At 39.2% G+C, this 23363-nt stretch overlaps 1 protein-coding gene across 3 annotated transcripts in view; it reads left to right on the top strand.

Moving 5' to 3' along the window:
- The window catches only part of ACSS3 (acyl-CoA synthetase short chain family member 3), a 91991-nt gene that overhangs the window by 35562 nt on the left and 33066 nt on the right, over positions 1-23363 (top strand). For all 3 annotated transcript variants that reach the window (XM_074574139.1, XM_074574148.1, XM_074574158.1), the window contains 2 exons: positions 8022-8173; positions 15983-16086. In XM_074574139.1, coding sequence (XP_074430240.1) covers positions 8022-8173; positions 15983-16086 — 256 coding nt within the window. The remainder of the gene's footprint in view (positions 1-8021; positions 8174-15982; positions 16087-23363) is intronic.

The following is a 23363-nucleotide window of genomic DNA, read 5'->3' on the forward strand; positions in this document are numbered from 1 at the left end:
CCACAGGATTCCATTTGTCCCTCTCCTGTCAGGAGGTAACAGTCTTTGCTGTTACATCTTTATAGTATGTAAAAACCATGTGAAATTTTGGAAATCCAGTATCCCTAAGCAAAAAATCTATTGTTTATTTTGACCTTGTTCTGTTGTCTGGAAATGAAGGCTTAAAAGGATGTATGGACATCACTCTAAGCTATATTTAATGAAGTACTAACATGCTGTCCTTCAACCTTGAGTCTAATTTCCCAGAAACTTAAATTATTTCTATAGGTAATCAATGTTAATAAGTATGTTCAAGATTTATGAAGCAGAAATATACTCTACGAAAAGAATATCTATTCTTTGCTGATCCTATAGCTGATGCTAGGTCTTAGGTAGTGTGGATTAATATGTGAGGTTAATTTTCTTCTATCTGGTGTCCACACAAGCTAGAAATCTTTGCTTTTGTATTTCACTTGGATTTACTCGTATAGAACAGACCTTTGGGGCAAAGTTAAGAGACAGACAAGCAGAGCACAGGCCTGCACCTTCTCAGGGCAACTGTTACGTGGATCACTAACTCTGCAGTACAGAGTAGTCCTCCAGTTAGGATCACTTCTGGTTTTGCAGTACATGGTACAGTAAATTGTTGACTGTTTTAGCTAAAGACTTTGTAGACTGAATTCTTATTTGTATGTGTAGGATTGTGAGAAATCTCAGCATATGCTGCTAAGAGCTGATCTTTGCCGTGTCAGTGTGTGTCATACGTATGCATTCCCATATACAGATGGATGTTCGTAAAGGTAAACCTACATGCTATGTAAATATGCCTGTATAGATATTAATATCTTTTCCCCCCCCTTATGTGTATGACTTTCTCACATTACTAAGTTTATTTAATCATTCACAGTTTTCGGTTGATTTATTCAACTGTTCTATCCACTAATCAAAGGTATTGCTTTGATTTTTTTTTTTTTGTATTTTAGAATCCTACTTTATGAATAATAATGTCTTCTTTTAAGCTCCTTTGCTTTTAATCAAGAAATTTTGGAGGCAGTGAACACGTAATGTACCAATTTGGAATGTATCGACACTAGATGTGTGAGTTCAGATGAAATTTGGAGAAGAAAGGAATCGAGCTCTTTTCTAGGCTGATTTTATAACTTGCATGATTTACCTAATGATGGGTAGTTTTCAAACCCCATCTCCACCTTTATTTCATTTCCAGATGCTCAGTATAGTTTTGGTATGCAATTTTGGGAGCTTCAGTGGCTTCAGGATCTCAACAAATAATTAAACGGAGAAGTCCAGTTATACATGACTTTCACTAGAACAACAGAAGTATAATAGTAAAAAAAATAGAAAGAAATAGTTTTTATTCCTTTTCAAGTTTAATTCTACTACAAAAGAGTTATTTTTTCTAGTTTGTCTGGAAAACCCTCAGTGATTTCCCACTAAATTAGTAGAATTTTAAGGCTGGGGACCACTGTCATTGACTTCTCTGATATTCTGAATAACAAGGAGCAAAAACTTCACCTGGTAGCAGAATGCACATTTATAGAATCAAATATCATACTAGCTTGAGTATTAAATTACTGTAGTCTAATTAATGTTTAAACACCTAATAGATGTTAATTAGAATCTTCATTCCAAAGGGATTAACTCATCACCACCATGCCAGTTAAGTAGAAGAGGAAGGTGGTGTGAGAAAAATGGCATTTTCTCAGAGACAAGGAAAAGGCTTTGATAGTTTTATAGTAGCTAATTTTGACCACTGGTACACTTGACCACATTAAAATCGTTGCATGAATTTGGCAGAAGAGAATCACTAAAATAAATACTGCAATTAAGAGGTTTTCATTCTAGCAGGTGTAGAGTAAGACAAGAAGGAAGGGGGAGGAAAGCGATGCATTCCTTCAGCAGTCTCTGTTACATGGTTGTCTTACAGTCAAGTTTTATTTCTGTGTTAATGCATGGGGATGAAGATGGTTATTGTCATTATAAAGGTACCTCTAAATTTAAAATGTGTCAGTTGTGGAAAATAAAAAGGGTAAAAATTCTATTTCTTTAACAGTGAGTATTAAAGAAAAATCAGAGTTAATATCTGGTTGACCTACATGTCTGCTTCGTGATTTTTGCTCTTGGTGAGAACATTATTAAACAATAATAATACATTTCCCATTTTTCTTTCTCTGAAATGCCACCAGTCGGGTCTTCAGACAGCATTCATGACATCAGCGTCATCTTTTTGAGGATTAAAAATGGGAAGAAAAGGAAGGCTTCTGTACACGGAGGGAGAAAAATAATCTTCACAAAGAGGAATAGCGTATAATTTTTCCTCTGCTCAGAAGACTATCGTAACAGTGAATATTCATAAATTTGTAGTCAAAATTTTTCCTAAATGGTTGCCTAATGATGGGTTGTGAGTTAGGGAGTATCAGTATGCTGTTTAGGTATGGGGAAAGAAGATCTTATCCCCTTTGCCTGGGGGCAACCACTATTGAATACAAACTGGGCTGACTTCATACCCTCACTTCTTAAAGTGATTTGTTTATTTTTAAATTACTTAGTAGGTGACAACTCATCATTTTAGCAATTGCTATGGAAACGACGCGATTTCAATTTTTACTTGCTGTAACACCATTGTCAGAATGTGAAAACAGTAATGAATTCCTTTGAATACAGCAAGGTTTGTTGGTTGGTGGGTTTTGTTTTTTTTTTTATAATCCTGGATTGTTTTTCTCCAAGGCATGACAAAATTCAGCTATAAATAATCTACTTGAAGTCTTACAGCCCACTCTGGGTTGCTCCTGCTAATGGGATCACAAGCTGTAAGCAACAGAGCAGCATGAAGAGAAAATCTAGCTACTGCCTGTGATCCTGTGATGTCAAGAAAAAGGCACCATGGTAGTTACGGTGCTTGGGACTTTGAATTGGAGCTATGGTAAGGAAGACAATGCCCACACTTGCCAAAGAGCCATGCATTGGAGCCATGCATTAAGGACTTCATTGGAGTGGTCTAGGACAGAGAAGGAGCTATTGTCTTACACAGAGCTGTAGCAAGACCTTGCTGTGCATGTGGAGCCTTCCTGACAATGCTCACTGGGGTCCTTCCAGCCCCTGCTGTTGCAAAAAATCTGCTGGGTACATAACAACAGCAACAGGTTTAAAATTACTCTCATTTGGCACAGTTGTTAGCAACTTAAGGGACATCCAGCCTTTCTACAGTTTCCGTAAGCCATTATCATCAGCTTACAAAGCAAGCACGGCCTCTGGAGTTTGCCAGTTTTGGGATCTTTCTGCTATCATCCATACTGACTGTATTTGTGGAGCAAATTCAGTAGGATAGATCATCTCCATCTCAAGTCCTTAGTGGAGGTTTGGCAGCAGGGTCAGCAGCAGAAACATGAATGCCTCCGTGATCGTATTCTTTTGAATCCTGATGTGTCAGGATTTTGTGTGTGCTTTGGTGTCAGCAGGTTTTAGTGGCAGTGAGTCCCATGTATAATATTTGCTATGCAGAGGGAATTTCCTCCTCATAAACTTTGAATTTATCTTTAATTGAAGGCTCTTATTGTTAGGGATCAGACAAAAGGGGAATTGCTGAGCTGTTACTGATGTGGTTTTGGCTATTTTATAATAGCTTCTCTTATATGTCTTTTTCCTCAAGTAATCCATACCTGTGGCTTCTGACTTTCTCCATAGGAGGACTTTTCTATCCCTTTGATCATTCTTGCTGCCTGACTAGGAATCTTCTTTCATAATCATGTGTTATCCATCAACACATTCTGCCTGAGGATGTCTGCTCAGCTGGTAGACATCTGATAAATTACATGCTAAATCGAGGTACTTCCAGAAAGATGTTCCTGTCTGTCTGTTTGTCTCCGAGTCCCTCGGTAGGTTATTAAAAGTAAGTCTTTTCTACTTGAATCCTCCTAGCTGATACCAGAAGTGTCTGTTTCTACTTTTCTTTTTTAAATTAGGTGAGGCAGATCACTATCTTTCTGACTACCTTGTTCTCGTTTACTGTGCTCTTGGTTCCTGCCAACCACATATATTATTGCCAGTAACTTTGAAAATAAATTCTCAACTCCAGTATTGATGCAAATACTGAATAGCAACAGGTCTTGAACTGGTCCCTGCAGAAATCCAGTAGAAGCATCTCATTTGCTCTTAGTCCCCAACTGACTCAGCAATCTGTCAGCATATTCTGAATTTAATTACCTTAGGCTTTATTGTTTATATTGCTAACTTTTTAAAAATCAAAATTGCATGTGGTAATAAGCCTCTCCTGGCATCTTGCAGTACTTCTCAAAATTTTTGTATAATAAATAAGAAGTCTCTTTGGCAATTTTATTTGTAGTTTTTTGGGCTCTGAAATTAATTTGCACTGTCTCAGATTTGTTTTGCTTATGTCAGTTTTTGTTTATGCGTTTACTAAACTGTGAACAGCTGCCAAGGCACTGGGGAAGTTTTTCTGCAGAATCAGTAAGAATATTTTACAGCTGGGCCAGATTTCTTTTTTTCCCCTGAATGAATATTTTAAGTGTCGCCTTATTCTTTGGGTATTATTTCCTATCTACTGTCAGGGGAATTTTCTGTTCCTTTCCTTGTGCCGTTTTATTTGTTTTTCCCCTAGATCAAAGAATGGTACTTCTCCAAACCAAAGCTGCCGTAGCTTACCCGTGACGTATAAATATCAATCTGTCAGAGCCCTGCATGCCTACCCACACACTTCTGAAGGTTTAGTTCCATGTGTTGAAGGTGCTCCAAGGCTCAGGCTTGAGCTTGCTGGAGGTGCGAGCCACAGATGCGTCTGTGACATAGCTTGGGCAGGGACCAAGGGCGAGGGCCTGAGTGTAGATCACCTCCTGAGCAAAGAGAGGCTCCTTTCAGCTCGTCTCACTACTCTGCTGTTTTCCCAGGGGTCTGATCCAAGGTTACACAGCTGCACCATGGCAGACTTCATGGTAGCTCCATTACCTGCCGGAGAGCAGCTCTGTGGAAAAAGACCTGGGAGTTCTGGTGAACAACAGGGTGACCGTGAGCCAGCAATGTGCCCTTGTGGCCAAGAAGGCCAATGGCATCCTGGGGTGCATCAAGAAGAGTGTGGCCAGCAGATTGAGGGAGGTCATCCTCCCCCTCTACTCTGCCCTGGTGAGGCCGCACCTGGAGTACTGTGTCCAGTTCTGGGCTCCCCAGTTCAAGAAGGACAGGGAACTGCTGGAGAGGGTGCAGCAAAGGGCTACCAAGATGATCAGGGGACTCGAACACCTCTCTTATGAAGAAAGGCTGAGGGATTTCGGTCTCTTCAGTCTGGAAAAAAGACGGCTGAGGGGGGATCTTATCAACACTTATAAATACTTAAAGGGTGGGTGTCAGGAGGATGGGGCCAGGCGGTTTTCAGTGGTGCCCAGTGACAGGACAAGAGGTAATGGGCACAAACTTGGGCACAGGAAGTTCCACCTAAACGTGAGGAGGAACTTCTTTACTTTGAGGGTGGCAGAGCACTGGAACAGGCTGCCCAGAGAGGTGGTGGAGTCTCCGTCTCTGGAGACATTCAAAACCCGCCTGGACGCGTTCCTGTGCAACCTGCACTAGGTGACCCTGCTCTGGCAGGGGGGTTGGACTAGATGATCTCCAGAGGTCCCTTCCAACCCCTATCATTCTGTGAAACCTAGTCTTGAGTATCAGCAGCCAAGCCCCTAGGAGGGAGTGGGTGTGCTCAGCACCAGACACAGCCCTTTTATAAGCTCTAGACATTTCCATTTGGTTAAAAATAACAGCCTACGTTATTGCTGGCAGACTAACCGATTTCAGATTGCTCCACAGTTAGGTTTGTTTCTGTCCGAGATGATTACAAATGGTGCTAGCTCAATTGCATAATTAATCAATGAGAAGTTTATGGAAGTACGGAATTTTTCAGTCTGAGAGCATTTGTTTAAGTGTTAATGATGTGGGCTTGAACTCCTAACCAAATGGTTGCGGATCTGCAGGTATAGTGAACATTATAGGGAGATGACGTGAACTTGAATAAATAGGTTCATGAACAAATAACTGATGAACACTTGGATGACTGTGAAAGTTGTGATAAAGTGTGCAAGAGGATACTTAAAGACTGTTGGAAGATTTTTGTTTGGGAACTCTGTATTATATGACAGAAATAAGGACACAACTCTACTTTTTTGGCAAGCAAATTGCATTCATTTGCATTTCTTTTTGGTAATTTAGGATAGGATATTAGCAAAAAGAGTTGTTGGCATTGGTGATACTCTTCCCTGCTACTTTGGCTGGGGACTGTTTCTCTTGTTTATTTTCTCTCCATTTGCTTCTCACCAACTGCTCCATTGTCTTTTTAAAAAAAAGGCTTTTCAGTTGTGCATTCTGTTTTGTCTTGTTTTTTTGTTTTGTTTTGTTTTATGGTGATTCTCCACTGCAGCACTCCTCTCACCAGCAGTACCTCACCGTAGGGCTGTAAAGCCAATGGTACGTATCTGACCTCGGGCATCCTGCGTTCTTTATATCTGCCAAATGGTTCATTGGTGCTCTTGCCAGTGTTCAGGCACAGCCGGATGCAGTCCAAGTGTGGGGGCGGTTGCAGTGGGGAGGGCAGGTGGGAGAGAGGGAAAGGGATGAATTCCCATGAGCCTGCATCACAGCCAGCGTGCTGATTTTTATGTTGGGACGGGGCAGCAAACTCGATTAGTGTGTGTTTTCATAAAGGCATTTACTGTGTTACTAGTGCCTCATTATCAGAATAAAAATAGTGGATTTAGTAAATTCTGCAAGGTATTCAAATGCTTGTGCTCCTTTTGCATCTTGGTAAAATGTAAAGTATTAATTAGAGTTTTGTATGCTCTTTTTTTTTTTTTCTTTCCACTGGACCTATTAATGTATCTATTCCAATTTTGCATTAACACAAGGATGGTGAAGGTATGGATTTGTTTTGTGATAGTGAACTGCTGTAAAGATGGTGATATTTCAGTAGTGAAACTTTCTCTGTGTTTGTGGCTTCTTGTGTAAAGCATTGACAAAGCTGTGCTTGCAGTATGAAAAGTGTGCGTCTCTCCTAACTTGTGTGCGCTGTCAAAGTTTATCTTCGAAGTGTGGCCTTTCTGCTGAAAAGGTTATGGCAATACCTGTAGAGCTAAAGTTCATTCTACATTAATATCATCTTTCCGTAATTTCAGAATATACATAGAGCACTTCATGCACTGCGGTAGTTACATACAGTAAGATTGTGATTGTATGATCCTGTGCTGACTGCTTTTCATATTTGCAGCACCTCAGAAAAGTATTTTTGATTACTTTCTGTTATTATTACTTACCATTGGACGATTTGTCACATCTGATTACTTCTGTTTATAATTCTCCTGACTGTGCCCCCCAGCTCAAGACAATATTTAGTTTAAAAAAAGAAAAAACAGAATCAACCACAAACCAGACCATACTCTGGTAGCACGCTAAACCAAGAAAGGGATCTTTGGCTTCTCTCCAGTCTTTTTGTGGGGTAGGAGCGCAAAGGTGCCAGGAAGCCAGTTGTAAGCAGGGAAGTGGGCATTTTTCCAGAATCGGGAGGAAATTACTAGGTAAGAAAAAGCTGGCATTATGTCCCTTAGGCCTGTGCGTGGATGATATAACTGCAGTGCTGCTGCGTACAGAGACTCCGAGTTCAGTGGGACTCTGGGTGTTTTACAGGCTGCTTCGCAATAAGAATAGAGGTAGGCATGACTCCCCCTGCTGCCAGTGTAATAACAGCTCTTTGTGGCTGTCTTTTCATTCACATGTCCATTTGTTCTATTTTTCTAAGTAGCAGCTACTATGCGCTGTATTCATGCGAGAGATTGTGCCCAAAGCTTGTGAATTTATTTTTACAAGTGAATACGCTCGTGGTTTTATTATTTTTAACAAAATCTTCTTTAAAGTCTTACTTGAAATGACTTCTGTTGCTGTGCTACCACTACTGTTACATGTTCAAGCCTTGAACTGTCAAGGAATTATGAAATATTTTTATCCTGTGACATTTTAAATTATTCTCTCCATAGGGGAAGCCTGTGGGAACGCCAGATGCTGGTGCCTATTTCCGTGTGCTAGCAGAGCATGAAGTAGCTGCCTTCTTTACTTCACCAACTGCAATTAGAGCAATCCGTCAGCAGGACCCTGAGGCAGCCTTGGGAAAGGAGTACTCTCTGAAAAGGTGAACTAAGGATACACTGGAAGCAGTTTCTTACAGAAACAGGGGCTTTGCGCACCTCTGCATAGCAGAATTTGAATGTATTCTTGACAATTTAGGTGTGCGTGTATTTGCTTGTAAATTTATATTGGCAGTTTGGAGGAGATCAAAGCCGTTAAAAAGATTACAACTATAAGTTGTAGTCTTAAGAGTTCTTACTGAGTTAGGATTGTTTGCTCACCCTTAATTTTACTCCACTGTGCCTATACCCTGTGATACAGTCTTGGATTATGTGATCCCGTACTGTTTTCCCACGTGACCTCTCATTTCATTGAGTGCACAGGATCTTTAGTCTTCGTTTAATCAGCAGCCAGTCAATGTTTTGTTTATCTCCCCATAACTTAGTTACTGTTAATGACTCTGTGCTCCAAAGACTGAGCTATTTGCTATCTCGTACTGTTTTTAAGGTGTTTATCGTAATACTATCAGCATGCTTCAAAATCACGACTGAGTTCATCCTCACAAATCCCCTGTGGTATTATCTGTATTTTGCAGATGGGAAGCTGAGGCACAGAGAGATTAAGGTCAAAGTCCTCTATATAGTTTTGAATATCCAGTCTGAGCCAGGGAACTACCACTATTTCAGAGTTCTTAGCATTATATGGTTAAAATACATTCTTAGCATTATATTAATAAAATGCCTGTCACACTGACTTGCATCTCTTGAGTGCTTAGTACTTCTACAGACCGAGTTTCCATATCTTATGGCGAACATTCTAAAAATAAAAAATATGTGGTTTTGGACCACATCTAATCATGAAATTGAATAATTTGCTCAGCATCGAACAAGGACAGTGTCAGACTGTGTAGGCAGTATTCGGTCCTAAGAACATGTTTTATCACACTTGTCCAAAGAGAAGGGGAAGATGTAAAGCCATGAAGCTGTGTACCTTCATTAGACCTGCACGTTCTTAATTGCTCAGGAAAGTTTTATTTATTAGTAAGCTGGGTTTATTCCTGAGGTATTCATTACAATTTCATCATTACTTTCTGCCATCTGTTTTGAGTGCTATCATCCATCCTTACCCTCCTTGAAATAGGAAACAAGCTCATTTGAGACCTTAATGCGCTATTCTTCTATGATGTTTATTGACAAGAAGGTGACTCAGATGCTAGAAAATTTAATTGCTGTTCCTCAGCATTTTTTAGGCAATGGCTAAAACGACACAGTCTGTCTTTAGAGTATTCATTTAATGGAAAATCTGCTAACCTGCTCTGTAAGTTGTCACACTTTCTGGCCAAATGAGATTTCCAGATAAGAGTCTCCTTGCCAGTATCAGTTGCCCCAGATGTAAAGAGGTATTTCATCATTCCTATTCAGTGCATAGTTAATGAGTTTCTCCATTTGTCGGTAGATTTAGTTGTCTCATAATTCACTCAGCTTTGGGCCATGTCATTCCCTGGTACATGACTTCTCTTTACTAAACTCTCTAACGCAGCATTTAATATCTAGTAGGTGCAGTTGTTAAGAAATGGAGTTCAACAGGTGATTAAAATTTCCATTCGAGGAGAAACCTTGCTTTTGACTGTTACTTGGATGGACTTTTCCATCCAAGGTCAAGTGAATTCTGCCTGTTTCAGTTTGAAATCAGTCTTACTTTTAGTTCATTTACTTGTTCTATGATGCTTTCTCCTCTGTTATATGGTGCAGAATCTTTGAAATGAGATGTCTTTCTGCTACCTGGGCTAAGATGTATCCTGACTTGCTCTAGGGACTCCAAAACACGTGTCCAGGAATGGAGTCCTGAAAGAGGTTTCCACCATGGTACATTTCATTCCTGAAAAATTCTGTTAAAAAACTGATAAAGGTCAATGTAACTTTTTAAAAATCCTGTTAAAAAGACAGTTACTGATAAGGTACAGAGTTGGCAGGCCATGACAGCTTCCAGTATACAAGGGAGTACATGATTTACAGGAGTAAACTGAATTATAAGCAGACTCGCATTCTTTTGAGTGACATAGAAGTTATGTAAATTCCTGTTACGAGCCGATATTGGCCTCTACACAAAATTATGTGAGGCTTCCAAAGGTTCTAGTACGTATGCTTCAAATTCTTTGTTGGCTATTGGAGTCAAATCTTGAAATTTGTTTGCCTTTGACGCAAAATGTCACCTATGTCTGAAACACAGTAAAAGAGATGTTTAATTTGTAATACTGTAGGATAAAAGCCCTGTTCAATGACGTATTGCTAGAGGATCTAAAGAACCCGCTTTTGACAATGCACAGTGCTGCGAAGCAGGCTGTCTGATCCTATTGCTGCCTGTTGTGTTTGAAAAACAAGTAGCATCCACATTCTATGACCTTCATGTACCTGAGCATATTCTGTTCAGCTTTTGGAATCTGTTCTCGCCTTCACAAGGTAACTCCATAACACTGAGCCATTAACTCTTCCCATATTTGGAATCACACTTCATCCTTTAGTTGACGTAATTGTTATGAACTGGTTAGGTCTGATTTCCAAATGATTGACAACTGACAATTTTACATGAAATGGGGCAACAACTCAGCAGATTACATTAACATCCAAGTAATAATTTGCAGTTTGTGTTCCATAGCCTACTTGGTTTTCTTGAGTTTTGCTCAATTGTGAATGTTCTGCCATTTTATGTCAAGAGGATCTAGAGATTCTATCTTGCTCATCTGATACCAGATATTAATGCACTTGCTTTAGAAAGAAATATGAGACTGCATAAAAATGGTGCAGAAATAATGAATATAAAGTAGATTAGAAACTCCCGTTTTCTGTCTCATAACACAGGAACAAGAGGATTTGAAATTTAAGTAGCAAATTCAAGACTGTTAGAACAAAATACTTTCTCATGTAATTGATGTCTCACACACGCTGCTAGAGGATATGTGATTAAGACCCAGAATGTAGGACAACTGAAGTACATAGTGCAGTTCTGCCTGCGACCCCCTACTCTGCACTGCTGTAGATCATGTATGGCCATTCCTGTTGGAGTCCTGAGCTGTGTTCATGAAGAGCCTTTGTGGAGCTCCCCTTCACCCCCACTGTCAGAAGGAGCTGAGCTGCAGTTGTGTTCTGTGTCCCTCTGACTGTCACCCAAACCTCCAGTGCTTGGATCCTCATGACCAAGGTAAAATCTATTCAGGGGGGAAAACAAACACATCAATGGCTAAAAGTCAGAAGACCTGAAAATATTATTTATTTATTTTACATGCTTAGCTGTCTGCAGTCTCCAGGTGCATTAAGAATTAGTAAGAGTTCTTTATTTCCAATATATTAAGAAGTACAAATTAACCTTCCGTGCTGTCTTTTCAGGAGAAAAAGCTTTTTTAACATGATGCAGATAGAGTTTTTCTTTGTCAGAAAAAAACCTGCTGTATGCATTCCAGAATTGGAAACACTTCCGTGATCTTTTAATCTGTAAAAGTGCAGGTCAGATTATTACCCATGTGAACACTTCCGCTTTTGAGAAATGGTTTGGAGATGTGGTTTCTTTTGTGCTTGGAGTGACACAGAAATGTACATGCTGTATTTGACAATTTAGATTGCGTCAGGGCCATTAGGGACCTTGATCTGTCCCCTGTATCAGGTGATACTTCAAGTCCACTCCGCTGGACTCTTGAATAGGGCCTAAAAGCTTGATTGCACTGAATTTTATGTTAGGAATATAGGTTTTCAGAACAAGAGCTTAGGACATATTTATTTAACAGAGAGGTTTTAAGATGTTTCTTCCCCATTAACTGCATTGCAGTGATAGATGATTGCAGTAACAGGTACATTGACGTGCTTGGAAGTTCTAAGTGGACTGTTAAATAATTGTTCAGAGTGGGACATTTTATAACCATTGCCATCTGTCTCTTGCTATACTGTTTGATAGGAGGAAATAATTCCATAGTTCTTAAGCTTTGTTAGGCTTGTGGCACTTTGCTCTGATATTCTTTTTGATGGTTTTGTGCTGTAAATTTGCCAAAGAGCTAATCCCTCTCCTTCTCACAACATAAGGTTGCTCTTGAGCCTGCAGATTACTAAATCTGATTATTAAATCTGGCAATTCAGAAGAGAGGAATTGTGCTTTTTGCTTAGGGGATAACATGATTAAAAGGTCCCTTCCAACCCAAACTATTCCATATCTTAGCTTCTTCATCAGGTCTTTTAAGTTCTTGGTGTTTTAATAGCCCTGTTTTTTAAAACAAGGATACTTAACAGAATTTTTCAGCAGTTTATAGAGTTAATGAATTCATAAATTGAATTTTTACATCATAGCTGAAATGTTGTGTTTAACATACCTAATTACAGAACATTCCATACAATGCAAATTGAGCAGCGCTTAACAGGAATGCCCTCATGTGAACATGAGTCTTAAAAATTTTTTCTTAAAATACATATTTGTGCGTTTTTACTTATACAATATTTTGTTCTCTTCTATCATAAACTTTTATCTATGTTATAACTTTCAGTTAGCTATTAACTGTAATTATCAGCAATGGCTTGTGCTTTACAATAAAAAGCATTCAGGTGTAAAATATTGATTGGGGTTACACTCATTATAGTCATTATCTTCTAATGTGGGAGATGTGCTCAGAAAGCAGTTTATCAAAATGATGTTGTATATTAAGAATACAGAAAACTATACTTATTTGATGTGAACGCTGCTTATACATTTGACCCCCTGCCTTCTGTTCCAAGAAAGAAGCCACTCCAAGCCATCTTGGGGTGTCAGAAAGAAGGGTTGGCCGAAATGCTGTTCTGAAATTAAGGAAGTTCAGTTCTCTCATCGTGAAGTTCAAGTTCAATGTGGTAATATTTTTCAAGATCTTCTGTACTTGCATAGGTTCGTAACTAGACATGCAGTAAGTTGATTTTCTTATATCAAAGTTGTTGTTAAGAGGTTTAACTGAAAAGTAAAATTACTGAAAAGGAAATTGGTTCTGTTTTACCTCAAACCAGGACAACTTAGTTCACAGATAAGATCATTCTCAGGTTGTTATATTTAGCTGGTGTGGGGGTCCCTGCCTGGGTGATCAGAGTTCCCAATATCTTTTGCTTGTGGAAGTTTCTTTTCCTGTATTCTAACTATGGATCTGTATATGGATCTAAGACAATAAACTCATCTTTTTTTTTTTTATGTCTAGGCCAAGTGTCACTGTGAAAAAAAACGTTCAGTTTTAGGGCACATGGCTTATTGCGCTTCGTGATGTTTCACCCCGTGTTTTACTTACGTTGTCCCTAGATGTAGCTTTACTCTTTACATCCCCCTGCCTTGCATCTACACAGCAAGTAGGGCACTAGTCCTTACACTGCGAGAGGCTGCCTTTTATGCTGACGGGATGTACCTCTCCTCTGGAGAGGAATGGAGTGTGAATATTCAAAGTATGCTTTTCGGTTTGGGCAGCCACGCTATGGGATGTCTGTGGTTTCTAGAGGAGAGGTTGATCTCTAGGTTCCCTCTTAGTGGTATTCCCTGTGCTATGGTTAGACAGGCTGGTCTGTGCATTTCTCTCATTTCTGACACCCTTGAGTTACTTGCTCTGATTTTTCTCATAATTTGCTACATGGAAAGATGAATCTTGTAGTTTTCTTTCTAAATTACATGCCTCTGAAATGAAATTTGTTTCATGCCCACCATATCTAAGAAATAGGTTTTACAAAATCAATGCAGTTTGTGTCCGTTGTTGAAGGACAAGGGATAAGTTCTTTGTTCAGCAGTTGTCTTCATTTGTAATGGACTGTGTGAAGACTTGAAGTGAAACAAAATGTTGCTGACATTGATCTGGCTGTGGTAGAGCATGTTGCAGTCCTAACAAAGGGACATTTCTGAGAAGTATTTTTAATCCCAGGGTCTGATGTTGGGCCACATGGAGCTTCTAATCTTAATTTGGCATACTGTCATCTCAGAAGCCTTGAGGATTGATGCAGTGCTTGGTAGAGTGTCTCTGCAGTTTCTTTTGGCGTTGACAGACTGTTCGTGAAATGTTTAGTCACTTGTAGTGTGAGTATACCTGTACTGTTTCACTTGAAGAAAGAAAGAGACTATTTGCTAGTAAACACAGTTCTTCTGGTGTGGAGTCTGAATCTGTGTTTGCCTCTTATCTTTCCTCTCTACCCTCAACTCTTTGAGGTTTTAAATTACATCTCTGGGTAAAATGAAAGTGGTGTTTTTGGTGGTCGTATGCCGAGTAGTGACGATTTGGGAGAGTGAAGGCTTGAGACCACCCTTGGCGGATATTACAGAAGGGAAGCAAGTTCTTTGGTCTGTAGTGATAGGGTATGTGCATGGAAGGTCTGCATTCAGAATTCACATTATGGACCTGATGGTTACAAACAGGCATTGAGGTGGCTGAAGTGTTTCAGATTGCTACACGAGCTTTTCTATTGTGATTTATCTGTAAAACGAAACCATAAATGTTACGTCTCAAATTTCCCTCTGGTTTAGATTTTATTCCCCAAATAGATTACTTCTGTTTCAAAATCTTGCTTAAACAGGGACATGTTTAAGTGTGCAGCAAAATAAGAATGTCCAAAGCTTTCATACATTCCTGATTCCCTTTTTCTGAGATGCAGGAACAACCCTTCAAGTTGTAATGCAATAACTTAATAGCTGTCTCTATTGCTATGTTTTCAAACAGTAACTTAACAAAGTCTCTATACTGTAGCTTAGTCATGTGTTAGTGTTGCTCTAGGGCCTTGGATTTTGTTTCATTTTGGTTATCATTTTGTTTTTGTTATGTAAAAAATAAACCTTACCCTTTTGAGTCTCTTAAATTACTTTCTGAAGTTTCCTCTTGTTCTTTATGGACTGCAGAAGAAGCCTAGAGAACTAGTTCAGCATAGTCATATTTTTTGGATAATAAGAGCCAAGGAAGATTAATACCATTCATTGCTGTCAACAGAAACCATGCTGTCACAACACAGACTATAAAACTAGGCGTGTACTAATGACAAAGTACTGGATATAAATCAGCAGTTTATCTGAGTATAGCTGGCCATTCGTTTTCATCTGTTCATCATGAACTTGAATTAAAAGTTCTGTGCTTCTACCCAAAGAGGATTGCTTATTTCTTTGTTGGCTGACTTTGGATGGAATGGAATGGGATAGGAGTATTTCAGTTGGAAGTGACCTACAACAATCATCTAGTCCAACTGCCTGACCACTTCAGGGCTGACCAAAAGTTAAAGTGTGTCACTAAGGGCATTGTCCAAATGTCTCTTAAACACTGGCAGGCTTGGGGCATCAACCACCTCTCTAGGAAGCCTTGTTCCACTCTCCACAGGAAAGTGGCTTTATGTTCCATTGCTTCCCCCAAAACTCATTTCCAAATGCCTATAGAAAGATGACTTCAAAAGATACAAAAATCTGTTTAAATGGAACATTATGAACAACTTAAAACTAAGAGTTACGCTACAGGTATTTCCTTTTAGTTCTGTTTATATCTTCACTGATTTTTCTGATATTTCTTTCTGATCTTTTTCTGATATTTCATTCTTATGTTTTGCCTAACAGGTATCTACCTAGTTCCTGTGTACAAAGCATTTAATTATTTTTTACTTCCATTGACAGTTGCTCGTCTCTGGTCTCCTAAGGTCTTTGCATTCAGAAAATAAAGCTTCTTTTACATGATGTATGAAGTAGCATAAATTAATATTGCTAAGATTTTAATTGTTACTTAGTAGGAAGGAGCATACAAAGAGTAAGAGTCCCCCCTCCCCTTTTCTCTTCATCTGGAACACCAACCAGAGATGTGTATTGTATTTGTTGTCGTGTTTTCCTTTCCCAAACATATATACTTTTCTGTTTTTATTTAAAGGTTCAGAACGTTATTTGTAGCTGGTGAGCACTGTGATGTGGACACGCTAGAATGGTCAAAAAAGGTCTTCAAGGTACCTGTCTTGGACCACTGGTGGCAAACTGGTGAGTGGTTTAAAATACAACACTTTGTTAAATACAGTGAGGAGGTATTTTCAGACTTGTTTCCTGAATCACGTAGAACTTGTTTCTTTTTCCATGAACACTTAAGTAGGCAGGACTAAGTGTGAAAATAAAAATTCAAGCAGGATTTAAGCTAAGGAAGTGTATTACAAAAGCTCCTCCCTTCCCTCTCCTCCCTCCTTCGCTCCCTTCCAGGAATACCTCTTCTATTTTCTGTGCATCATTGTTTTGAGATGCGTGTTTTCTCTGGTCTCTCTGTCTATGGAGAAAAATGTTTTGATTCCCCCATGATGGGTCAGATAGCAGATATATAAGATTAGAATAAATAGTGGAAAACTCCTTAGTTCATCTATAATATATGTTATGTAATGAAATCAGTTGGGGAGGTTTAAAATGCATAATTCTAAACCCCCCCAATCTTAGATAAATACTGCAAAAGTACTGGAAAATAGCAGTGTCATTTTTTATGTAATCTTGATTTGATCTGCTACTTAATTGATAAATATGAGGGACAAGACCTATATTTTGCTCACTTGTCTATGATCCTAACATCTGTCGGCAAGAACAGGCCTTAGTAATGACTAATTAACTGAAAGAGGTTAAAGGATCAAATAATGTCTTTCACTACGTACTGAACTGGCAGTAAACAATACTACTGTATGTAATATTGCGCTTGTTTTTTATCTATGAGCACACACACTATATATATATATATGTATATATCTTTAGTGCAAAGGTTTAATGTTACTGCGTTCATTCAGATGTATCTCAGGTATCAATGGAAGATCTTAAGCGTGTGGATGTAATTGTACTCATAGTGTGTAAAGGTAAGACTGTGTTTGAGAGACTTTTCAAAAAAGACCACAAGCCTAGTTCGGTGTACAGTACGTTTCTTGATTTTTGTATTCATGGCATGCTTTTAAATTAAATTGTAGGAGGACTTAATGAGCTAAGGCCATTTCAAATACAGTGTTTGAGAGCATTTAATAATTTGATTAGAATGAAGACCCATTTTTATTTCCAAGTGATTTCTGTAGAAATGCGTGCTATTGAATGTAAGCAAAGCATTCAGTCTGAAGGAAAAGAATTACTAAGTCAGTGTTCCTGTCAGAGAACTGAATTTCAAGGGATAAGGAGAAAGAAGGAAGGCAGAATCACAGGATCATTGACATTGATGAGGACCTCTAAAGGCCATCTAGTTCAACCCCCCTGCTCATGTAGGGTCACCCAGAGAAAGCTGCCCAGGTTCCTGTCCAGTTTTGTATATCATTATGGATGGGGATCCCCCAGCCTCTCTGGGCAGCCTGTGTCAGTGTTTGCCCTCACAGTAAAAAAGCTTTTTCTTGTGCTTAGCTGGAATATCTGGTGTTTCGCTTTGTGCCTATTGCCTCTTGTTGGTGGGTACCTCTGAGAAGTCTGGCTCCCTCTTCTTCATTCCCTCCCATCCAGTATTTATACACATTGATCCCCTGAGCCTTGTCCAGACTGAACAGTCCTAGGTCTCTCCCCATATAAAAGATGTCCCCTTTTCTGTCTCTTCACTGAATTCTCTCCAGTAGCTCTATCTCTTGTACTGGGGAACTCAGAAATTGGCCCCTCCAGATGTGGCCTCATGAGTGCAGAGTCGAGAGGAAGGATCATCTCCCTCAACCTGGTGACAGCATTCTTCCTTTTGCAGCCCAGGATGCAGCCTTCTTTGCTGCGTGGATGCATTGCTACCTCATGGTCATCGTGCTGTCCACCAGGATCCTGCAGATCTCTGCACATTCTTCTTTTTCCAGTTGGCGGGTCCCCAGTGTGCAGTCGTGCCTGGGCTTATTTCTCCCCAGAGGGTGGACTTTGCACTTCCTTTTGTTGAACTTCATGAGGTTCCTGTTGACCTATTTCTCCAGCCTGTTGAGATGCCTCTGAATGGCAGCACAGCCATCTGATATATCAGCCGCTCCTCATATTTTTACAGCATCTGCAAACTTGCTGAGGGCACAATCTTTCCCATTGTCCAGGTAATTAATGAAGAAATTGAATAGTATTGGCCTCACTATCAACCCCTGGGGTACACCACTAGTGATTTGCCTCCAACTGGACTTTGTGCCGCTGGTCATAACCCTCAGGGCCTGGCTGTTCAGAAAGTTCTTAGTCTACCTCGCTGTCCATTTATCTAAACCATACTTTGTCAGTTTATCTGTGAAAATGTTGTAGGAGGCAGTGTCAAAGGCCTTACTAAGGTTGAGGTAAACAACATCCACTGCTCTCCCCTCATCCACAAAGCTAGTCCTCATTGTAGAACGCAATCAGGTTGATTAAACATGATTTCCCCTTCATAAATCCATGCTGGCTACTCCTTATCACTACCTTGTCTTTTGTGTGTTTGGAATATCAGGGTGGTTAAAGTCCCCCATCAGGACGAAGGCCTGTGAATGTCAGACTTCTTCCGTTTGTTTGAAGAAGACCTCATCTACAGGCCTCATCCTGATCAGGAGGTCTCCAGCAGATACTCACTATAACAGCGTGAATGTTGGTCTTCCTGCTGGTCTTCACTCATAAGTTCTTGACTGGCTCCTCACCTGACCTCTGACAAGGCAGAGCCCCTCTCAAATACAGTGCAACACCACCTCCTTGTCTCCCAGGCCTAGGAAAAAGTGCTTAATAGAATACAAGCCTATAAATTAGATTTGTATAACTTTTTAAATGGAGAACCGTCAGGTTTGGTAAGTGAGATGAAATAAAAATGCTTCTCCCCACACTGTCCTGTGTTCCTGAACTTCCCCTGAGATGAACGTGCTCAAATGCTCGGGGCGGAAGAAGCGGGTCCTCCTCCCTCTGAAAGGCTTTGCTTGTCCCAGAGCACATCAGATGAAAGCAGCCTTCCCTTCTGCTGTTCAGTCACCTCTGTTTTAGCAGAATACAAAACGTATCCCATTAACTGTGAAAAATCAAGCAGTTATGTCACACTCAACTGTGTCTGTCACTTGATAAAATATTGTTGAAAGTGGATTTCTGTGGCGGAAAAGCCTTTTCAATCCAATAGTACTGGATTTCAGTACACTAGGTTAAAGCTTTAAGGTGCTGAACGTGAAATATTTTACAGAGTAGATAAACGGCAGTCTCACTTCTTATTAGAAATATGCAAGGTTAGTGACTGATGACAGAATAGAAGACCCAAAAATTCAGAAATAACTATTTTCTGAACTATGTCTAGAATAAAAAGTGACAGAATAAAAAACCCTAAAAACTTGACGCAGGAAGAGGTTGAGGCAATTAGCAATTTTATGAAGAGCTAATACATATTTCTTTTAATAACAAAATCCAATTCAAAATAACAAAACTATTGAATGTTTTGAATTACCTTTTTTTTTTTGTAATTAAATTGCAGCTGAAGTTATAAATTGCTGTTTTGTTATGCCCGAGATTGAAGGCTTCTGACTTCTAGATATGAAAATGCTTTTGACCTAAGACAATCTGGCGAATTGTTAGTTATTCCCCAATTTGATATTTGTCTGCATTCTTCCAAAACAAGAGCATTGCAAAACTGTGAGAAATATTGGCATCTGAATTTTACTTGAATACTGTAGATCTTACCTGTGCAGTTATGTCTTAGTCGTTGACTCTTTCAACTGAGCTAAAACAGAAGATGGAGGAGGAGGGCAATACAGTCAGCATCTGGGTAATTTGTGTTTCTTGTATGATGATATAATTCCTATTCCCTTGTTTATGACTAAGAAAAGGAGGGAAAAGATCAGGTTTGTAGAGATGAGAAGTGACTGAGTCGTTATCTGGAGATGAAAACGAGTATGATTGAAGGGATACAAAAGGAGGGCAAACAAAAGTATTAGAAAATAAAAAGGGACTGTAAACCACTTGCCTCTTCAGGGTTAGAAAGGTACCTTCAAAGCTCATGACCCCTTTGCCATGTATTGAAACTAGAAATAAATAAGTATGGACAAAGAAATGTGAACGGAGTTTTTCATTTTGACTTTGAAGATTTGTGGAGTATATGAAATCGCTGTGAGTTGAAACAGTACTTTGAAAGAGAAGAAAGCTTTCATTAGGAGACTTCAAAGCAGCTACACCTGGAAAGCCTGACTGATTTGTGTCAATACGCCTTCATCAATAACACTTTTTTAAGTGTTAAATTTTTTGTTACAAGTATAGTAAGCTCATCTTACAAGCTGTGAAATGTATGTCACAGGATCAATGAGCGGCAAGGAGGAGTTGAGGCAGTAAGGACTGATAAGCACTTGCTGTTTTCTTTGGAGATATAGCAAAGGATAAAAGAATGTTTTTTTCAGATCATGTGCTCAACTGTACATGGAGAGAGGATAGTCTTGTTTTGGATTTGTGCAGGTGTTTCGTTTTTGCTTATTTATATGAAATTACACTTAGCATTTAAATAGCAATTTTCGTCTTCAAAGTAGTTGTGCAAACACAAGCAAATTAATTCTTTTAACACCCCTGTGAAGTAAGTAAAGTTATTCCAGTCTTGCAGACGTTAAATTGAGAAAGACAAGTATCTTGCCTCAAGCTATCCAGGAAGCCATTGCAAATTCAGTTTTAGAAAACAGAGCTTTTCTTGCTCAGAGATAAATTTTCTTGCCATATTTGCATATATTTTGTGATATTTCATCTGAAAGTGAACAGGAATTCGCGTTTTGGACCTTGTTCTGTCTCGGTGTGTAGTTGTTTTAAGGAACTGATACAGTAGCTCTGTTTCAGTATTCCACGTAAGTATTTTACAGGGCACCTTGCCAAATCTATTTGAAATAGCCTAAACGGTGTTTGGCTTGTACCTGCTGTGTCACATCCTTGGGAGATGCTGCAATACACAAAGAAATGTGATTTTGGGTTACCTTGGTTTTGGAGCTAGCTTGGAATTCTAAAAGAAAAAAAAGGGTAACAGCCATGAGGTTGTGACGAGCTCTAGAAGCACGAAGGCTCTGCAAGCTTGTGTTAAATATCCTCAACTGCTTTCATGTTAACTATTCAGTATTTTGTAGTAAAAAGAAATAAAATGAAACTCTACCACATCGTTTTTGACATTTTAAAAAAATGTTAAGTAGTCAGATTTCTGTTTCTTCATAACAAGTATAGGAAGTAAAGAGTTTTTTTCTCTTGATGTTTTTAAATAAAAACATTTTGAGACTCTGTCTTTAAGGGTGTATAGGAACTCAGATGAGACAGAACTGAAAGTGAAAATTCAGTTATAAAATTTGACATGCATAAAATCTCAAGCAAGAGATGAGTTTCCATAAAACTCTTTTGGTCATGTGAATCAAATTTACAGAGCGTTCAAGTGCAGGAGGTTCAAATTGGAGACATCTGCTATGTCCTGAGTGTCAGCTCACTAGCAGGCAGAACTATGAGAAGATTGTGCACATTTTCTGTTTTCATGGAAATAAGTTGCCTTATGCAAGAAGGAATGGGTGTCTGCAGTGGGCATTAGGACAAAAATCAAATAGCACTTGCGACGCTATGGCTGCTGAAAAAGATTACAGTGTGTGGACATTGTAAAGAGATCTTGGATACTCTGAGATGTAGTGTGATAAAAATTACTGGTAGGAATTCACCAGCTTCTGTAGCACAATGAATTAATATACCGTATCACTTTTAAAATTGTTCTTGTTCCTTCTCTATGTCTTACCTCTAAAACATGCAAATGCTATGTTGGTAATATTTTTATTAGGAGGTACTATTATTATGTAATTCCACATAGGAGTAATGGTTATACAGATCTTATATTAGGGCTATACAAACAAAACAACTGTATCCTTGAATTCAGTGTAAAAAATATGAATCATAGTTAAGTGTACTCACTGTAATGTATTTCAATGGACTACTTCCTACCACAATCATGTATGGGGAAGAGTTTATTAATGTGGTCTCCAAGCAGCATGATGTGGTCCCCAGTCTTCAGTTTCCGTTGTGTTGTCTTGGCAACATCGTGCAGAATCTCCTTCTCGTTCATATCCAGAAAGATGGATTTTGCAACTGAATTCTGTTAGCTAATCTTCCCAGGTTTCCACTACAGAACTGTTCTTCAGGCGAATTACCTTGTCGATCTAGACCTCCAGCTCCCCACATTTGACAACTGTATTCCAGATCTTGTTCTTCCATCATCTTCTGCTTTGCCCCATTCAAAACTGTGGAGATCACTCCAGTGCATTGCTTTGATACAGTGAAATTTTCAGACCAAGAGGCAGCAGGAAAGGTAAACTAAACAAAGGGTGTCTGTTTAATTTGCAGCAAAAGACTCAATTCTTGGAAAATTTTTTTTTTTGAGTGCCATAAATTCAGTTCTGGAGTTACGGAGCCCAAGAATCTGGAGCTGAGATGAAAGAGGTGAAAGAAATTTCTTCCCAAGTCCAGGCTACTGGTTTTCTGTTACAAAGTGGTGCCTGAGTGTAGATGCAGTTTGTGCTTTTTAAAGACATGTGTATCCTGTCAAGACTAGGATCATATTTTTTTTTTTAGTGGAAACTGATACCCTGCAGAACAGTTCTACGGAAGTGGGAATTACACTGCAGAAACTTCTGCGGCTCTGCAGACCTGAATTAGAGTCATCTGAGCATAGTTTTCTGGATAACTGAACTTAAAAAGGGTATTCATGTAGAGGAAGAGGAGAAAAGTGGTTGTTTATCATGTTTCTGCCTGGAGGCTTGCATTCTGCCCTTTAAGGGTATGAACATTGGGATTGTTTCAGCCATTGTTGGTTGCATAGTAGTCAGGCTTGTGCAGATACGGACTGCGTGTCATTAGTTACAGTAGCTCGTCATTCCTTCAACTGGGTGTCATGTTAGGACACCCAGTTCAAACAGGTTTTTGGTTGTCCTTATTGGAGGAGAGAGGGGAGGAAATTTTTTTAGTGGCCACAGGCATTGCCAAGGCAGAGACTGACCTTTCAGTAGTGTGTGCTGTTTTATTCTGTACAGTGGCCCTTTACCATTAGCTTCAGAGAAAGGAAAAAGAACAGAGCTTGTATGTATTTTTTTTTTTTTTGTCTGGTCAACCTGTGTCAAAATCAAGGAGCTCTTTCCTGACTCGTCCTGATTATTGGCGTCTCTCTTGAGGTTGGATCATTGGTAGTTCTTGCATTTTTTATCTTACCGTAATTTAACATAACTTAAAAGAGTGACATGGATTTTAATTAAGATTTGACACTCTTGTTTTCTAATGAGCCAAGTAATTTGGGCTAAACTGCTTTGGGGGAGCCAACCAGTCTCTTAAAGCTGTGAAGAGCAGTTGTACCTCTCTGTTCCAATATT

The sequence above is a fragment of the Larus michahellis genome, chromosome 1 (genome assembly GCF_964199755.1).
Source record: "Larus michahellis chromosome 1, bLarMic1.1, whole genome shotgun sequence".
Taxonomy (NCBI): Eukaryota; Metazoa; Chordata; class Aves; order Charadriiformes; family Laridae; genus Larus; species Larus michahellis.